At 31.4% G+C, this 19,696-nt stretch overlaps 2 protein-coding genes across 4 annotated transcripts; both read right to left on the bottom strand.

The window, feature by feature from the left end:
• Positions 1-1,382: 1,382 nt before the first annotated feature.
• LOC11432140 (GDSL esterase/lipase EXL3) lies at positions 1,383-4,606 on the bottom strand. The gene is made up of 4 exons (XM_003603734.4): positions 4,255-4,606; positions 2,503-2,633; positions 1,901-2,390; positions 1,383-1,810 (listed from the first exon to the last, which is right to left on the bottom strand). Exons 1-4 carry the CDS (start codon positions 4,547-4,549, stop codon positions 1,617-1,619), a joined length of 1,110 nt encoding a protein of 369 aa, XP_003603782.1. The 5' UTR covers positions 4,550-4,606; the 3' UTR covers positions 1,383-1,616.
• Positions 4,607-10,515: 5,909 nt separating this feature from the next.
• On the bottom strand, positions 10,516-14,447 carry LOC11432139 (ankyrin repeat domain-containing protein 2B). Of its 3 annotated transcripts, none has more exons than XM_024779756.2 (9): positions 14,319-14,447; positions 14,137-14,279; positions 13,751-13,930; positions 13,515-13,663; positions 13,267-13,399; positions 12,027-12,096; positions 11,235-11,434; positions 10,960-11,112; positions 10,516-10,840 (listed from the first exon to the last, which is right to left on the bottom strand). In XM_024779756.2, the coding sequence occupies exons 1-9, from the start codon at positions 14,350-14,352 to the stop codon at positions 10,763-10,765; spliced, it is 1,140 nt and encodes a 379-aa protein (XP_024635524.1). In that variant the 5' UTR covers positions 14,353-14,447; the 3' UTR covers positions 10,516-10,762. The 3 variants fall into 3 exon arrangements, with proteins under 3 accessions (XP_024635524.1, XP_024635522.1, XP_024635523.1); XM_024779754.2 differs by having other exon boundaries at positions 10,519-10,840; positions 12,027-12,108; XM_024779755.2 differs by having other exon boundaries at positions 10,519-10,828; positions 12,027-12,108.
• Between the last annotated feature and the right edge of the window lie 5,249 nt (positions 14,448-19,696).

Genomic DNA, 19,696 nt, shown 5'->3' with positions numbered 1-19,696 from the left:
ATGTGTATATCCTTATTATTATTTTTTTGATTTGGTTTAGGTGATGTGTATATCCTTATTATATTATTCTTATAATGGAGGCTTGATTATTATATTTCATTATCTAGTTCAAGTCATTTATTGGTCAGACAAACAAAGCACGACCTTTACCTTTTTTTAATGCCATGAAATGCTATTTTTAAGCGAATTCCATGACTTCTTTAAATTAACAGAGCATACACAAATCTGAATTCGTAATCTCCACTTCCAAATATATCTCAAATCATTAATTAGTTGTATCAATTGTCTGCAACAATATCAATATATGACCCCAGCTAGGATCAATGAGATACCAGTATGTTGCTTACATTGATGAAATATACTGGGATAATGATTAGTAGTGTTCTTGCAAACTTGAGCCAACACGACAGCGAAGAAATATTTCGAAATTAAATGAGCACTACATTGACCTAAAATGCACACCCCACAACAAGCTTTAAATAAAAGTAAAAAAATCTCATGTTTTTCAAATGGTGGGTGGGTACTAATGAATATTTATTTGATTTATTAATTTTTATCACTGCAAAGATATTTCAATTAGAAATAAGATTACGTGAGGTACTCAACCCATTTACAACTCAAAGCCTATTTAAAACGGAATAAACAAGGGAAAAAAAATCCCCCAAAATATGGTTAAAATTAGGACCTTAATGACTTTAGAAATGGTTCATGAGATTTATCCTCCATGACCGAATTCGAGACTATCCTCTCATCCTTTATCGATTAGATAGCCAAAGTATGTTTAAATTTGATTAACTTGTGTACAAGACCTCCATAACCTAAATGAGAGATTATTCCTTATTGCTTAAATAGCCTAAATGATATTGACGACGATGGTGTAGATTTTACAAGTTGCGCATTAGAAAAACAATTAACTAGCTTTAAATCTCTCTTCTAACAATGCTTCAAATAGAATTTTATAATCAATATAATATGAATCATCATATTTCAAATAAGTTTAAAGATGATTGTAGCAACATTTCAAATCCTTATAACATATGTTTGATACTATTCAAATCTTCTATTTAGTTTTTTTTTGTCAATTAGTCTCGTAGCTAAAATTCACGTTAAACTAAGTGAAGAATTCGAAATTCGAACTTTGATCACCACATATATAATATAATGTCTTTATCAACTGAAATATGGTCATCGAAAATATTTAAAATAAAATTTATTGATCTACAATGTATAAAATAATAATATCATCTTTGTAGGCTCAATATTTGGTTGTGTATATCCCAAGAGATTTTCATCATTAGTTTTTATATGAATTTGATATTTTTTTTTTTTTTAAAAAAAAAAACAAATTAGCACTCAATCTCTTTTTCCTCAATTAGTAATTCAATAATAATAATAATAGCATTTATATTTTAAAAATTTCAAATACTTAACCCTTGTAGTAAGTTCAACCCCTCAAATTTCAACATATAGATTTATTTTGATGTTCTCTAAAAACAAAACATGGCCATATGCAGTTTCACACTCCAAACATACTCAAAGCCACTGTTGTGAAATTACAATTGTGAACAGATGAATGAATTTGATCAAACATATCCATCCACTTTCTTCTTGAGATATCATGCAGTTAATCGACCCACATATTTTGGAAGAACTACAGCCACAAGCTTTCTGTATACACTTTCGGTTGGATGATAACTGTCCCAAAATATGTATTCTGAATTATCAGGACAAGTGGCACTCAATGGGTTGCATAGCACTGAAACCTCTAGCTTTCCTGTGCCACAACAACCTTTATCCGCAACTTTATATCCTGCATGCATTTAATGAAGTTAGGAATTAACTAACTACTTAATTAATTTAATCATCAATGATTAGATTTTATAGCAATTAATTTACTTACCATATTTTTGTGGCTTGAGAATGATATCAAGTAAGGGACTGTAAATATCAATATAAATGACGTTACTATTGGGCAAGTTAGAGTGAAGATAATCCAACTCCTTGGAGAGTTTGGAATTGAATAACTTGGCTGCTTCATTGTACTTCTCATTGGTCTTTCTAAATACACCCCCACCTAGAGTCTTCTGTGATGGTAAGTACCCAATAGGTGCTGCACTAAACACTCCAATTCTGCGTGCTCCAAGTTTATATATTTCCTTAATAAAATCAGAGGCTCCTTTGACCATAAGGTCAGCATAAGCAGGAACATCATAGTGTAGTTGTCTGGTGCGAATAGTAAAATAGGTGTTGGCAAGGTCATCACTTCCAGCTACTATAAGGAAAAGAGTATTTGCTAGGATGAAGTTTGCCCTATTCTCTCCAACCACACCTTTAAGCTTCACTATGTATTCTTTGAACATCTTAAGTTGATCGCCCATTGAAATCACCGACTGATTTGTAAAAAAAAATTATATATATATAATTATATATCAAAGTTGGTTAGAAAAAAATATATATAAGAATATAGTTAGTTTATGATAATAATTAATTATTGATCCATACCACTATTTTAGGCGTTAAAGGATCATATCCGGATGCACCAGAAGCAAAGCATACTCCGGTAGAAAGGTCGCTTGGTTTGAGATTTGGATCCAAATAAGCTGGTAAAAGCTCTTTAATACCTAACTCTTCAACTGAGAACAACCAAGTAAATTAATTACTGTATGATTTCATTTTTATAAACATTTATTCTAAACAAAACATTTAGTCAAAAAGTATTTTCACATGCATTTTTTTTTTATATTTTGGTTTTAACTATGAAAAAAGTTGATTATAGATACCCACAATGACAAAGTTAATTCAAAAAATTAAACAAAAAAAATTAAGTTAATATAAAAAATTATGAGACGTTGATAATTAGATGTTAGATATTATATTCAACAAAACTTTAATGTATGAGAGTGTTCACTATTTAAAAATACTTAATTTTGTAATATTCATTAAATGTGGAAGATCATGTGTACTATTTTTTTTTTCTTTCTTTTGGTGAAATAGGGTATGTTTACTCTAACGGTGTATTCAAACCAAATAGTATTTCATGAGATATTAGATTCTATGTACAAACAAATAAAATGATTTCTTATATATATATATATATATATATATATATATATATTAGATTCTAGTATTTTCTTTTGATAAAAAATGATTTTCTACTATTTTGAACTAGGATTAACTAAAGGTTAATTTTAGTTTTTTTTAAACACGTGTAATTTCAAAAAAAAAAAAAAAAAAAAACTCTACTAAAGCATACCACGTTATTAGTAAAAAAAACATACCACATTATTCTCTACTAACAATACCGTTTTCAACTACTTTTTTTCTTTCATGTCAAAAAGTTTTAGATCATGTAACGTTGATTTTGTTGAGAAAAAAAAGTTAAAAACACAAGCCTGGACACATGCTCATGTCTAGCTCATGGTAATTACTTGGAACTGTCTAGTCACATAATGTTCATGATAAAAATACCTAGCTCTATTCTTTATATTGACGTATCACTCATTCAAAAAACATTGAGGTAAGTATCACTTAAGCTGATAAAAAGTCAACTTTTTCTTAAAAGCAATACGTGAGCGTCACCTTCTAATGAGGCTCAATTAATTCTTGTAACCAAGCCGTCGTTTTCATTTCGTATCAACCAAGCAAGTATGTGACAATTTAAATCACAAAGGTTTGATTGGTTAGAAATATCCAATGATTGAATATAAAATTTCGATACAATAATAGTAATACTACTACACACACACCTTACTGATCTTTTGACAACAAAAAATTATACCATCATAGAAAAACATTCAAACAAATAGAAAAATAAATGTTGCGTTAATCAATATTCTTACATCAAAAAAAGTTACAATTATTATTTATATAATTAGGACAAGAATGCTTGATTAGTTTTTTCTCCAGAAGGTGTGAAATTAAAAAGTTACACACAAACAAAAATTTCAAGGTTTTGGGGGCCATTATATATGTCATCTCAATTATTTTTTTCTCTCCATGAATGAATGCCTCACAAGTCACAGCCATATGACAATGACGAAAGAAGAAGAAGACACTACAAATTCGATAAAATTGTATCATGTGTGATGATAAAATAAATTCGCAACCACTTTATCATCAATGCTTAACACTCAAAGCTTGATTTAAAATGTTAATTAGGGTTGTAAAACAAGGAACTAAACTATAGCAAAATGTATTAATGTATTAATATATATAGCAATAAAGAAAATTAAAAAGGGTTTAAGCATGATATACCGATCAAGTCAGAGGGATTTTTTCCGTTGCAAAATCGACCAGTTGGAATCCCTCCCTCAAAATCTTGACCATAAGGAGGGAAATTGCACTTGACGATTGTTTTGATGTTATTGTTATTTCCTGTATCCATGATAGAATCTCCAAAAGCTATGAGTGCAGGAATTGTAACATTTGGTGGTAGTTTAACCAATGCGTTCGTTCTATACGATAAAACTAACAACAACATGAAACGTAATAATATTAAGCTATTTGGTGAATAAGTGCCAGGCAGCTTCATCATAATTAACACAGCCATATAGATAGCTATCTACTGTGTATATTTTCTCATCAAGCAAGGGATAGCTTTTTCATCTCTTTTGGTACGTACTTTGCGTCAATTTATAGCTAGCACGTCTTTAGTCCATTATTTAATGCATGAGAATAATAATTGAATCCAACGGTTTTTATTTTATTTTTATATGATATGACTGTACCTAAAAGAAAAGTAATTAGCGAACTAGATCCGACAAAACGGTTGAATTATTATATTAATTTATTTATTTATATACAGGGGGCTTCTATATCTTTATCACTACGTACGTACATGCATGATTAATTTTGGGATTGGGGGGTGGGGGTTTAGTTACCACATTATCGGGGTTGACCCATCAGTTTGTAAAAAAATAAAATAAAAAGAATAATAAAAAATCATTTTTAGAAAAATTAATAAATTTAGTTTTTAGGCAATTAATTATATTTCTTAATTCATGTGTTACTTGTTAAAATGAGTTATATTGTGGGATGGAGGGAGTAGTATTTTGAGTTTAATTGCTTCGTTATTACTACTTAAGAAATACTTTTGTAAACTTTAACATTTTTTTAACAAACAGTGTTTACTATAAAAATAAAATAAAATAATTAAATTCTAAATTAGTACTAAGATTTTGTAAAGTTTGTCAAAAAAAAATGTTGTAAAGTTTTTTTTTCGAAGTAGCACTGATTTTTATTATTTTGAAGGAAGTAGTACTAAAATGTTGTAAAGTTGTACCATGTTCGTTAGCGCATCATACATTGATACGTTCTGATTTGAATCTTTCCCTTGCAACGGTATGCTTAACTCAAACCCTTACATCTAAGTCTCTCCCTTCTTTTATTGGTAGGATCAACAGTTTATGTTTCGTGTTGGAAGAGTTAGGTTCACTCCTATCTATATTATCTAAGTCACGGGCAAATATGAATTATGTTTCGTATTGGATGAGTTAGGTTTAGAGAAATAAATGTTTTTGTTTTTACAAAAACAAGTTATATTCATTCAAATTAATAGAGGTATCGATACAATATAAATTTAATGTCACTACAAACGAAAGGATGAATTTATGAACAAACTAACAACATCCAAGATTTTTTTTTTAAAGAAATAACATTATGTTAATAGCACAAAATAACATATTATTTATGCCAACAAATATGACTAGATTCAAGTCATCAGAATACTCGTGTCTTCGGGTCAGCAACGTTGACGACGTCAAAATCATTGATTGAATATGCACTTGATCAAAACTAACTAATCTTTCAAGTTGAATAAAATAAACACTACACTAATACGAGAAATCGAGAACACACCACACAGACGGAAAATCAAACCAAACGGAACAAAACAAATGAAAGAAGATGAAAAATACGTGAAAATCACTTACTTAACTAAAAAAGAAGGAAAAACAATTTGGAGTGATGATTTCGGATCAAAAATCACTCCTTTTAAAGAGAAATAATGTTAATAGCAAAACTCTATTTTTTTTTTTTATCTTAAAGATAGATGCTAAGTGTTAATAATTGTTAGCAGAAAAGGCGGAAATGTTAGTTTTCTGAAATCGAATTCGGGACCTCCAACTTACCATACTAGTGTCTGGACCCGCATTGAAAGTTAACGTTGAAGAAGCCACACATTATAGCTTCCACAGTGGGTTGGACGTGATTTAAGTATATTCTAAGCATGGCAATAACTAGAATAAGTAGTACGTAAAACACTTGAATGCTACTTTCATATGTCCATTTTCAGTTGTCGTTTTTGTAATCAATTTTAACAATATTTCAAAAGTTATCAAGCAAACCCCCAAAAATCATGCAAATATAAAGTTCGTATATTTATAACTATAGTTAAGCTACTTTTACATATTTCCCTTCAATTATGTAAGTTTTTGAGCTTAATGACCAAGAAATAACAAAAAAAACAAGGATTCTAAGTCGGAGTACATCAGCTAGGCGAGCCAAAGCGAGTGAGAAGCGAATCATAATAGAAAATTTCAAAGTTGTATGACAAGAAAAGTCGTTAGGGGAGCTGGAGCGAGAGACCCCATATAGTTTACGAGAATATGAAGAGCATATTCGCTAAGCGGACAACACATCGACTAGAGAATCAAGGTTGTTTTAGCGACTAGTTGGATAAGTTGTTATTTTTCTCCATCTGAAGAAAGTTCAGGTTCTCTGGGCAAGCCAAATTCTTTAAGCGAAAATCAACTTATCAACTTCTATAAATAGAGGTCTTCACTTCTTTTTGAGAGAGATTTCGTCACATACCTAAAGTTCGTTTTATATATATATATATATATATATATATATATATATATATTTCATTATATCGATATTTTATTCCCGCACTTAATGTTTTTTTCGATGTACAAACCGAAAATGATATTTAGACTTAGGAAGTGCTAGACGTTGACTTCCTCTAAATGGGACATGGGTATGATCATTTGTGGAAGCTAGTTGCAAAACATCAAGCTAGGTTTACAAGCACACATTGTTGGATTTTAACGCCGTTGTATTTATTAACTGCGCTAAACATAGGAAGATAATAAAAATAATGGATCCTGCATCGTCTATCAGAGTTGGATAAAAACATAATGGTTTAAAACAAAATGTGAGGTGCCATATTGATGAAGCACAAGGGCTCCTTTCGTCCCTCAATTAGTGGGTTAAACTTGGGGCTAGTTGATTTTGAGTTTGATTCAAAAAAGCAGTGGATAGTTTTCTTTCACCACGACTTGATGCAACTAAGTTTGGGGCTATTATTGATTATTGATAATTGTATAGCCCATTTTCACAATTTAAGGTAAACTTTGGTGTGGAGTTTATGCAAAAGACAAGCAAATGAGGTTGTTTATGATTTAACAAAGGTATTGTGCTATTAGTTGGTTGATATACCAAGTTGTATTGAATATATTTTAATAGTGAAATGCTATTATGCTTATACCAAAAAAAAATATAGAAACCATTAACAAAACTCATGGATCTTGAAAAATTTATTGAAGTAATAAATTTCTATACTAGAGAGAATTTTTTATTTTTTTTAGAAATATAGAGAAAACTATATTTGTAAAAATGTATTGAAGTAATAAATTTATATACTAGAGAGATAAATATACTAGGAGTATGTAGTAATTATTAATATCATAAGAGAGAAAAATATAACTATATTTTTGTAAAAAAAATCATTAATACATACGAAATTTTGTAAAGTATCTAATTTATTTTTTTTGAAAATTTGGTATCATATATAAGGATTGGCTAATCTAAGAAGATCAATTTCACTGCCCACTTGTGGGTCTCATTTAAAGTTAGAGTAAATTGTAGAAATTGACATGAAGGAGAAGTACAAATGGATTAACAATGTTCCAATCGAGTCATTTCTCAAGTCAACCACTAACCAACTACAAACGGATTTATAAGGGATCTAATATTAATAGACACAGGAAGTACAGTATAATGATTAGTACTATAACACCCCGTTTCAAATTGGGGCGTTACAACTACTCCCTCCGTTCCTTTATAACTGTCACTCTTACATAATTTTTTTGTTTTTAATTAAGTGTCACTTTCAAAGTTCAATGTAACATTAAATGTTATTTTTTCTATAATGCCCTTAATAATTTATTGCAGAGAGAGAAATATAAGAAATATGATATTAAATAATTAAGGATATTATAGACGAACCATAAGTTATTGTATCAAAAGTAGTGAAATACATTTAGTGTCATGGTTTGTGTAAAAAATCAAAATATGACAATTAAAAAGGAACGGAGGAAGTATGATAAAGTGCGTATAACAGTATAAAATGACAATTCACCTTAAAAATAAATTATAAAATGACAACTACACAGTTATATGAAACACAATTATATGATAGCTGTCCAATTATCACCAAAACTTTAATCTCTACTCATATGAAACACACTAACTTCTTCCTCCAAAAATAGAAAAGTTTAACACCAAACAGATTTATTAATCTCCAGAAATGACTGGATTGGAACATTGTTCATTATTTTAACTTTATTTGGGACACTCTTGATATAATAAATAAAAAGCCAGTTGATTAGGTAGGAGCCAGAAAATGTGGTGGACCTCCACACCTCAACTGCTAGCTAGCAGACTTAAAATCGTAAATGACATCTCTTAGCCACATATACCACTGATCCTACCTTCTTCTTCGCTGGCTTCTACTTAATACTATTTGCCAAACCCAAAATTAAAGGAGTGATGATCCTTAGCTCATATTGCTTGCACTTTTTATTTTAGCTAGTAGGTATAGATATTAGGTATGCTCTCGGAAGTGAATAGTGAATTCTCATCCAACTCTTATTTTAAAAAGTGTCTCGTTAACGAGTCCAGAAAGGGCTCGTTAACATTTTCCTTAAAAAAAATATAAAATTATTTTCAATCTACGTGACTTTTAAGATATTCATCTATATGTATATATATAATTCCGGAAGTTGGGTTATGATCACATAGGTAGTCAAGTAGTAATTTTAGTTGGAGATTTTAAACCTACACTTAAGTTACATCTTTCTATTTAATCCGTTGAAAAAATGGAGTCGTGATTGTGCAGGACTCTTTCATTTTGCAGTATTTTTTTACGACTCAATTATTATTTTTACAATAATTAGCTTACTTTCTTGCTAAAGCACAGTACACGTAGGGCAATAATTGTTGTATTACATTGAATTTTATTATTTAAACCTACACCAAAATCATTATGATTAACTCATTGGCGGAACGACTAACCACAGACTTATATACATGAGTATTGTAACTCATAATGATTTTATTAAGTCTATGATATTTTAGGTTAGTGGGAGTTTGTTACATTATTTTAAATACTTGGACCTTTATTGGATTACATACTCTTAATAATTATATAAGACAAATTCTATGGTACACCCACTATATTTGAGTGTACCTGTACACTCACTCTTTAAATTTATAGTTAAATGAGTTGTTTTTTAAAGAAAAATATTATTTTTTTTATCTTTTATAATTATAATAACTAAATCTTATTATCAAAAGTGTCAACGAAATAATTTTTTATTTTTTAAAATTTTTATCACTCATAATTGAGAACATTCATTATTTTTTACGATAATATGTAAAAAAAAGTTACTATGATTCTTATAAACAATTAAATAATGTTTTTTCTTATGAAATGTTGTTCTATAAAATATAAATATTGACAAATAGTTATTTACTACATCAAAAATGATCGTTCATTTATAAAATTAAGAAGCAGGAGTACCGGTACACCTCATTTTGTGAGTGTACCGTAGAAGTTCCCATTATATAATGTTAATCAACTTTCTTAATTCCCATGATTTTGTCAAAGGGTCTTATATTTAGAGACATAGGTAATATTATTTTCCTTATATACAGTTTAAATAACAGTTATTCTTTCTTCTTAAAAAAACAAAGTTATTCTCTTTTCTCATACACCAAAAAAGATAGGAAAATGTCTGAACACCAGTTAAAGAAACAAATATAGTATGAATATCTTAAAATTTATATGGTCAAAGTCTTATAAGTGTAAAAGATGATGTTTTCAATGTAAATGTTTTATTTTATTTCTTTAACGTGTCAAGGGTCATTGGTTAGAATCCATTTTGCGTTGGCCAAGTGGTTGGTTTGGGATATTAGAGTTTGCTCCTCCAAAGGTCTCAGGCTCGATTCCCTCTGGTGCCAATTTCGGTGGACTAAGTCCATACAAAGCTTGCTTTGGCTTTAAACGGGGCCCCGCAAACGGACGGTGAGATTAGTCCCCTCGAATTAGTCGATTATTGGATCGGTTACCAAGTTTTAAAAAATAAAATAAAAAAAATCACTGGTTAGCATGACCCACAAATATAAACGAAAAGACACAACTCACAAAAATATATTAAATCAACATCATGCAAAATATCTATCACAAAAATCAATATCTATAAAAAAAAAATTGCAATCTTACTAACAAAAACATTATCTGTTCAACATTTCAAAATAGATTATAAAATAAATAACTTCTTGACCATTTGTTTATGCATACAATTGTCTCTATCTTTTTAAGTTCACATATTTAAATACGTCTTTCTAATAATTTTTCAACAACTTATCAATGTAAATTTTTAAAAATGTATTGACGGGGTTCAAGGTGGGGGCTCCAATGTAAAGAGCATTGGCAAAATGACCCATCAATTGACTATTCTGAGTTCTGACACCCTTGATCTCACTCAACCTCTGAACTTTCTCTATACAAATTGTGGATTATCCGGTATTTCGCTGCCTCGACCGCTGCCTCGACCGCCTGCTGATATTAAAGAATTCAAATATGAATCGAGAAAGAAAAAAACAATTGGAACTTGAATCAAAAGCATTTGCTAAAGGCTACATAAACTTTGTTAAGATTTTCAGAACAAAACTTGCCTTGACTACTTCATCACACTGGACACAAGGCATGGTGCAAAGGCAATGATACAAAAAGAGAACTAGAACAAATTCTTGTGCGAATCGAGCGGAAGGAGTCTCACTGGTAACTCTAGCCAGGATAGTAAGCAACCCTTCTTTCCCAGCCCCCAGCTGTTTAGAAATTGTTATTAAAGATTTGAAATATGCACAAAGAAACGAGAATTGTGAAACTAGAATCAAAAGCATTGCTAACGGCCCCATAAACTTTGGTAACATTTGCAGAAAAAACTTGCCTGGGTTTCTTGATCAGGTAGGTTGTGGGTAGAAGCTGAAGATTTAACCCTTGAACAGCCACCAGACTGAGTCCTCACATAGCCGCACCAATAATAAGGAAGAGGGTTACAAGGTGCACGTCTAAAGAGAAGGTCCACTAGATTGAGTTTGAGCATCAATACAGCCAAAGAATGCTCTTCCTGTGTTTCCTGTGTTCTTTCTAGTAAAAATAAGAAAGAATGAAATCAGAAATCACTATAGGACGATATCAATACATCAATATACTAAAGGGTAGTGTTAACCTGTGACCTTAAGGCACATGTTAAGAAATCCAAAAGAAGAAATATTCTCTAAAATTTTGTGCATTCAATTCATTGAAAAGTTACAAATTAAATGCAATGCACACATTCCAATAAATGATTTCTATATTTGAATCATTAACTTGTGGCTTAAGGGCACAAGTTAACATTTCCCTATACTAAAATAATAATTGATAGATAGATAGATAGATAGATAGATACAAATCACAAAAAAGGGCTCAATATCCCAAGAAAGAAAGAAAGAAACAAAGAAAGATTGAAACCTCAAGTGGTGTTAAAGTCAAAATCTAAATCATGAAAGATGATAGATGGAGTGCATGTTAACCCAAAATAATTCAACCAACTGCAGAAAATACAGTATATTAATAGTTCAACATTGAGCAAACTTACTTTCACTTTAAAGTTGCCTAATCTTAAACAAAGACAATATAGAATCTAGAATAAAAACGTACATACAATTGGTTGAAATTAAAAAGAGATGATTTGAGTTACCTGTTTGTTTGCATTTGTACTTTGATGACGATTGGGGAGACACTCGGTTGCTGGGAAGTTCCTTCAAATTCTGACAGCACAACTAGTATGAAAGAATAAAACTCTTATACAATTTAATTGACGATGTAATCAGTTTGACATTTGAGGAAACACATACTCTAGAAGCTAAAGTGGTAGATATTCTAAAGGATCAACTGGAAAGCTAATATCTAGTTTACTTGACTGCGATTCATCTTGTCATTCCTTATACAACTTATGCAGAAACCAGGAGTTTCAATTCCAATAGCAAGGCAATTTATTACACTCGAAGCCTATTTTAATTTCTTAAAATTCAGTGTGAACTTAACCTTAACTTATGTGTTCTACACTGTTGTCAATAGCGGCCGCTAACAGCGCTATCGCGGCGCGGAGCGACCAAAACCAGTAAAACATGACACAGCGCTCCAAGGCGGAGCGTTTGGAGAAAGCGGCTGAAGCGGGCGCCATTGCGGGTATAAAGCTTGCTCGATCGGGTCAAAGCGGACGCTTTTCACTTAAAACCGTTTTTAGGCCATTTTTGTAATTTTCAAAACCTAACTATTACTCTTCTCCATCAGAACCAAATACACAGCTGCAAACGCAACTTCTTCATCGTACAAACAAAAAAAAATCCATCTCCTCTTTTCATCTCATCATCTCTTGACAGCAGAACCCATCTCTCCTCTTCTCATCTCATCATCTCTTGATCGCAAAAACGACCTTTGTTCCTCTCTTCATCTCTTGATTGTAGAATTTGTTAATTTGTTAATTGGGAGGATGACCTTGTTAATGTTTTGCACTTTTGTTACTTTAAGCTTTAGAGGCTTAAAGTGTTGGTTTCCTTGAATTTTATTAGTATTTTTTGCAAGTATGTTTTATGTTTTGCTTAAGACTTGTGATTTTTATTTCAAATTAAGAATACTTAATGAATTTTGAGTAATGTTTAAGGTATTTTAGTATTTTTTTTTTCAACAGTAAAGTATTTTAATATTAAATATATTAGTGTCCGCGCAACCGAAATAGCGCCCGCTACGCGTCCGCATCCCGCGCCGCGTCAATTTTAGGGGCTGCCGGGCTGCATTTCCGCATTGACAACAGAGGTTCTACATCTGCACCATCTACCCCAAAAAGTTTCATGCTTGAGGACACAACTACGAATTTTATCTTTTACCATTTCATTTGAATGGATTCAACAATAAAGTGAATAGCTACTATGCCATACCTTGACGTTGCCAATAATAGCAGTATGATGAACAAATGACCCAAAATTTTCAGAATAAACTGCATCTCCAGGACCTAGAGAAATGCCCATGACTAGTCCAAACATCTTCAAAACCCTCTCATCATTCCAGTATCTGCATGGAAAGAATCACTTCAGAAATTATTTACCAATTTACACCACAACAATTTATGGTGAAAATATGGAAATGCCAAAACAATAAAATATGACTTTAAAAATAGTATTTAAACCTCATCAGTACAGCAGGACCACCACTCTCTATCTCATCTAAAATAAGTTTCAAACATGGATCTCTGTCGACTTGTGCTGTTCCCCGTTTACGTTTGCCTTCAAATGATAGTTTGACGTAAATTTCAAGCATGGAAGACGTTGATGGGTCCTGTCATAGACATCATATACATTCTAATCAAACAACCAGCAGATGAGTTACAAACTTACAAACATAACGAAGAAATTTTATAGATACCTGCACCAATGCATCACTCAGGCGCTCAGCCAAGGTCCATAAATCATCACTAAATATGATCCTTCTCATGATTGAAAAAGTCTTCCGTTTATGAGATTTAAGGAGACCATCCTGTTGAGCCATCTGATTGAATGATGGATATTTTTCTGCTTGTTCAGCCAATTTCTTGATATTTGTATCCTATGACATATTGAGATTTTAAGTCTCCATGATGAAATACTATTACTAATATCATATACATTAGTAATTCAGAGTTCAAAAGTTATCAAATAATTGTTTCACATAACTTAAACTCTTCAATTAATTACACAGGCTGATTATCAAAAAATACAGCACAAACCAACACATATAATGCAAATAACACAAGAAGAGAGAGAATAGCTTACATAGAGAAGAGATGAGAAATTAAAAGGGTTGATTGGAAAACCAGTCCCACGTCCACGAGTTGCTGTGGAGAATGATTTAATTTTGGATTTTTTATTTTTTCTTTTACAATTCTTATTTGGAATTTTTGTTCTCTGCTGATCATCTGCAATCATAATCATCATGATCGATTATAGATACGTACCAGCAGGAAAATCCTTTTGCGAAATGGAAGCCATGATTGAAGAAATCTAGTAAAAAACAAATTCTAGGTTATTCGATAAATTTACAGATTCAAATCGATGGCGAGGAAGAAAGAAATAACATACGCCGGACCCACATTTGGACGGAAAGCATGAGAAAATAAGTGTTTTGTTTAAAATGTCCAAAATACCCCAACTTTTATTACTACTTCCCTTTCTTTTTACGTGTCACCTTTTGACATTTTACACAAACCAAAATATTCAATAAATATTACTTTTTCTTATACAATACTTCCTCCGGTCCTTATTATAAGAAACAATTGATTTTTTTGGTTTATTGTATAAGTGATGTATCTAGTCTACATTTACAATAAGATACATTAATTATTTTATGAAACTAAAAAATCAACTTTTTCTTATAATAAGGACCAGAAGGAGTAATTTATATTTGGGAAATTCTACATCTAATAATAATGCGCCACATGTCATGTGTGCTGATTGTTGCATAGTATGTGATGTGCATCTAGTCGATATGTTCCAGTGTAGATTAGTTTTATTAGGTTTTTTGAACTATCAGATTAAGCACCTTACTAGTGTTATTGTCTTGATTTTCACACTATATTTATTTTCTTTCTCCTTTTTGACTTTTTCTTCCTTCTATTTCAACAACACATTTATTCCAATTTATTTATTGTTTTAGATCCTAACTAATTAATTTTGATTATTCTTTCATGAACGTCCACCATATCCACCACCATCTCCACGGCGGTCGCCGCCTCCGCTGTACCCTCCACCACCGCCGCTGCTCTCGGTAGTCCCATACTCAAAGGGTCGTGCTAACCTACCGGATGACAAGTTAACAAACAAGTGGGAGGTTAGAAACCACCAAACAAATGTATGAAAGTTTTATAGGTTATCAGGTGAGTTGGTGTTATCCATCAAACAGATGTATATGTATGTACGTTCCAAAAATCCAGAATTTACAGCACACGAACAAACACACATTGGCTGACAATGGGCTACACAATTTCCTGCGCTGGAAATCCAGATCCAAGTTTCAGATTATTTATTAACCAAGAAAAGAGTTCCATGACACCTCTACTCGGATCAAAACACCGGAAGAAAGAACGCCCTATTTTTTTTAATCTTTACAAAATGGCCCGTTTTCATGTTTACAAATCAAGCAAGTTAAAAATTAATTAAAATCTTGTGAAAGGAAAATCATTTCCATTGAACAAGAGTATGTAAAAACTGTGTTTAATCTTTGGTTCGATTCCTATTGTTCCCAGCTTTTTCATATTTCGAATTTTTCTACAAAAAATCAGGTTGTTGAAGCATTAATCGATATTAATTAGTATATAAATAAATGGAGCATTAATCGGTATTAATGACTAATTATGAGAATAAATGTATGTTTTCACTTAACTGTGTGATAGAGGTCGCAGGTTTGAGTCATGTGTCATGCGATGCTGATATTTTTTATTTATGCTCATCTTCATCGCCCGTAACTATAAAACGGGTTATTTTGACCCACGTTTCGATCCGAACGGATCTCCCTTTATACACAATGAAATTCAACGATTTTTAACTAGTTCTGATCGGAATTGAAAGTCAAGAAGAAAACACATGCTTCTTTTGCTAATCCATAAGCCAATTGATGATGATTTTTTTAAGGTTCTTACAACAACAAAAACTATCAAAAAAAAAATTCTCACGGAATTTATAAAATTCAGAGTAATTTCAGGTTTTGATTCAACGTATAAACACGAGAAATCTCACTTAAACCGAAGTTGCTTCAGAATTTGACAACCACAATATAAGAATTGAAGCCATGTGAATTTTACATAATAAACTGTTTATAATCTATCTTCCTTTCTCATTCTTTTAGTGGGTACAAGATCTGTGATAGAAGAAACGTAATTAATTGTAATGTAAACAATGAAGATAGAAGAAACGTAATAAAAGAATGTTTAGATTAATCTTACGTAATTAATCTTACAATTTCATGTAGAAGATATACTAAAGAATTACGTAATTACTTTCATGTAACAGTTTAGATTTATTTCATGTAGTTTTTTTTTAAGGTTTGAGAAATTGAATCTTTTATGATGATTTGTGATGTAAATAATGAGAAATTGAAATTGGAAGTGTTTTTATCGAAATGTAATTAATTGTAATGTTTTTTTTTTAAAATTATATAATTTCATTTTTTTCTGGTTTTTTTTTTCCTCTTATGAAGATGATGAATAAGTTGATGAAGATATGATGAAGATGATGAAGGAAAGATGAATATGGTGAAGGAAAGATTAAGATATTAATTTAATAAAAATCTGAAAGAGAGAATATGAATAAATAAAGAAAGGGAAATAAAGAGGAGAGAATTGATACTAATCATGTGTAGACAGTATACCACAATAACATAGAGACTAAGTAAATCTAACCATTAAGATAATGAAATAAAGTTTTCCTTTTACTTACGGTACTGTAGACCGCCTGCACAATAACATAATGCAGGGTATCTGACGTGTCATCACTTGAAATCTGATTGGCCCATTCAAACGACTTCACCGAAGAAGTCATTTTTCTGACTTCTTCATAGAAGCTCCCTTTATATTTTTACTATAATAGTCTTAGTCATTTAATATCTTATTTCATATATTTCTCTCTCCGTAATAAATAATTAAGGGTAATGTTGGTAAAACAACATTTATTGCTGCATTGAACCTTGAAAGTGATACTCAAATAGGAGCAAAGAATTTCTCCAAAAGTGACCCTTAAAAAGGAACGGAAGGAGTATTTATTTTTTATTCATTTTACTATTTTTTTTAGTAAATTCATTTTACTATTTTAGTTGGTGTCTCGTCTCTTTTTATTATCTTTTTTTCAATGGAAAATGTTAACGACCGCCTCTGGGTACTCTTTCAGACCTTTAAAAGGTAACTTTTTCTAATATTAATTGACAAAAGAAGTAAAATGAATCTTATAAATAGATACACGGAGTACAGTATAATTATTAGTATGCTAAAAGTACGTATGACGGTATAAAATAACAATTCACCTTGAAAACAGTATAAATTATAAAATGACAACTACACAGTTATATGATGATGGAAAATGATTGGTAGACACACTTTCATCTACACCCCCATATACACCCCCTTATGTGGCATGGGTATTTTGGAAATTTCACACAGCTTTCTCTTTCTCACCCTCTTCTCTCTCTTAGATCTACGTTTCTTCTCCTTCTCACTATGCCTCTCACTCACCCGCCACCACCACCGGCCACCGCCGCATCCTTGCCCTTCGCCCCACCTCTCCCTTTGATGGCTGACCGTTGGTCCTCCTCTCTCTTTCTCGTCTGAGTTACGCGGGATCAGCGATGGAGAATGAAAGGTTTCGGTGAGAGTTCCGCAGAGAATGGCGAGAAAGGATTGATGAAAAAGGGTTTCAACTATGGCGAGGGTTAAGGTCGACGATGAACGTTGATGATGAAGTTTGATTGTGAATGTTAATGAGAAATTTTGGACAACCTCTAAGCACGGCGACGATGAATATGGTGTTGCAAGGTCTTACCGGAGCGGTCCGTTAAAAACAGAACAGGAGCAAGAGAGAGACAGAACATTTAATTAATATCTTTTCTTTTTTCTTTATTGTATGACATGGATTATACAAGTTTTTTTATTATTATATAATTGACCAGCTAAAAGTGGTAGAAGGTGTTTGTCCAGGTAAGGTGGTGTGCCTATCAGTGCTCTATGATGATAGCCGTCCAATTATCACCAAAACTTTAATCTCCCTACTCATATGAAACACACTAACTTCTTCCTCCAAAAATAGAAAAGTTCAACACCAAACAGATTTATTAATCTCCAGAAATGACTGGATTGAAACATTGTTCATTATTTTAACTTTATTTGGGACACTCTTGATATAATAAATAAAAAGCCAGTTGGGTGCTAATTAGGTAGGAGCCAGAAAATGTGGTGGACCTCCACACCTCAACTGCTAGCTAGCAGACTTAAAATCGTAAATGACATCTCTTAGCCACATATACCACTGATCCTACCTTCTTCTTCGCTGGCTTCTACTTAATACTATTTGCCAAACCCAAAATTAAAGGAGTGATGATCCTTAGCAGCTCATATTGCTTGCACTTTTTATTTTTATTTTATTTTAGCCAGTAGGTATTAGGGTGTTCGTGGTGCGGTTTTGATCGGTTGTGAGGTAAAATATCACAAAATTAAAGGAGTGATGATCCTTAGTAGCTCATATTGCTTGCACTTTTTATTTTAGCTGGTAGGTATAGATATTAGGTATGCTCTCTGAAGTAAATAGTGAATCCTCATCCAACTCTTATTTTAAAAAGTGTCTTGTTAACGAGCCCGGAATGCTCGTTAACATTTTCCTTAAAAAAATATATAAAATTGTTTTCAATCTACGTGACTTTTAAGATATTCATCTATATATATATATAATTCCGGAAGTTGGGTTATGATCACCTAGGGTAGTCAAGTAGTAATTTTAGTTGGAGATTTTAAACCTACACTTAAGTTACATCTTTCTATTTAATCCGTTGAAAATATGGAGTCGTGATTGTGCAGGACTCTTTCATTTTGCAGTATTTTTTTACGACTCAATTATTATTTTTACAATAGTTAGCTTACTATCTTGCTAAAGCACAGTACACGTAATGCAATAATTGTTGTATTACATTGAATTTTATTATTTAAACCTACACTAAAGTTGCATCTTTCAATAATAGATTTTAAAGTTTATTAAACTATTGTTGTCGTGCCTGCTACTTAGTTTTAAATATCGGTTGGTCAAGATATATTTTAATAAAAGTTTAGCAAATAATATCAATCAAAGTTTTCTCTCAAAAAAAAAATCAATCAAAGTTTTCATTTAAATGGAAAATTTATTAAACACCATGTCTTTGTACAAGATGAACAGAGATCGACAATCTAAAAACTATAAAACAAAGATGTCTTATATAAAAGAAATAGTTAAAAGAAACATCATAAAAAACACTAAAACACACACCACCTAACCAAGATCTACCTTCAACACTCATAAGAAAATAACCTTCAAGACCAACTTCACCACCCAAATGTGAACACCATTGAAAATGAAATCCACACACAAGCTACTCACCCCAAAAAAAACCATCCAAACCAATGAAAACATCCCTCTAAACCAAACATATTGTTTTTGGTGTTGTTTACCATGAACATTTGAAAAATCATAATAAATGACCTTATTGTTATTTTTCATTGAATCGAAATGACGATACTGTTATCTTCGTAATCTTTTTATCAGTTCAATAAGAAAAAACATTTTCTTTTAAATTACCAAACACTTTTCAAATGTTAAATCGATG

Source organism: Medicago truncatula, chromosome 3, assembly GCF_003473485.1.
Source record: "Medicago truncatula cultivar Jemalong A17 chromosome 3, MtrunA17r5.0-ANR, whole genome shotgun sequence".
NCBI classification, from domain to species: domain Eukaryota; kingdom Viridiplantae; phylum Streptophyta; class Magnoliopsida; order Fabales; family Fabaceae; genus Medicago; species Medicago truncatula.
This window is presented reverse-complemented; position numbering and strand designations above follow the sequence as displayed.

Bases quoted from the DNA above. Each gene is read 5' to 3' on its own strand.
- LOC11432139 (XM_024779754.2), bottom strand. From the start codon at position 14,352: ATGGCTTCCATTTCGCAAAAGGATTTTCCTGCTG. The intron at 14,280-14,318 runs GTACGTATCTAT...TTATGATTGCAG, and splicing joins GCAAAAGGATTTTCCTGCTG to ATGATCAGCAGAGAACAAAA. The intron at 13,400-13,514 runs GTTTAAATACTA...CTTTCCATGCAG, and splicing joins GGTCCTGCTGTACTGATGAG to ATACTGGAATGATGAGAGGG.
- LOC11432140 (XM_003603734.4), bottom strand. From the start codon at position 4,549: ATGGCTGTGTTAATTATGATGAAGCTGCCTGGCACTTATTCACCAAAT. The intron at 2,634-4,254 runs GTATATCATGCT...GGTTGTTCTCAG, and splicing joins AAATCCCTCTGACTTGATCG to TTGAAGAGTTAGGTATTAAA. The intron at 2,391-2,502 runs GTATGGATCAAT...TTTACAAATCAG, and splicing joins CTTTAACGCCTAAAATAGTG to TCGGTGATTTCAATGGGCGA.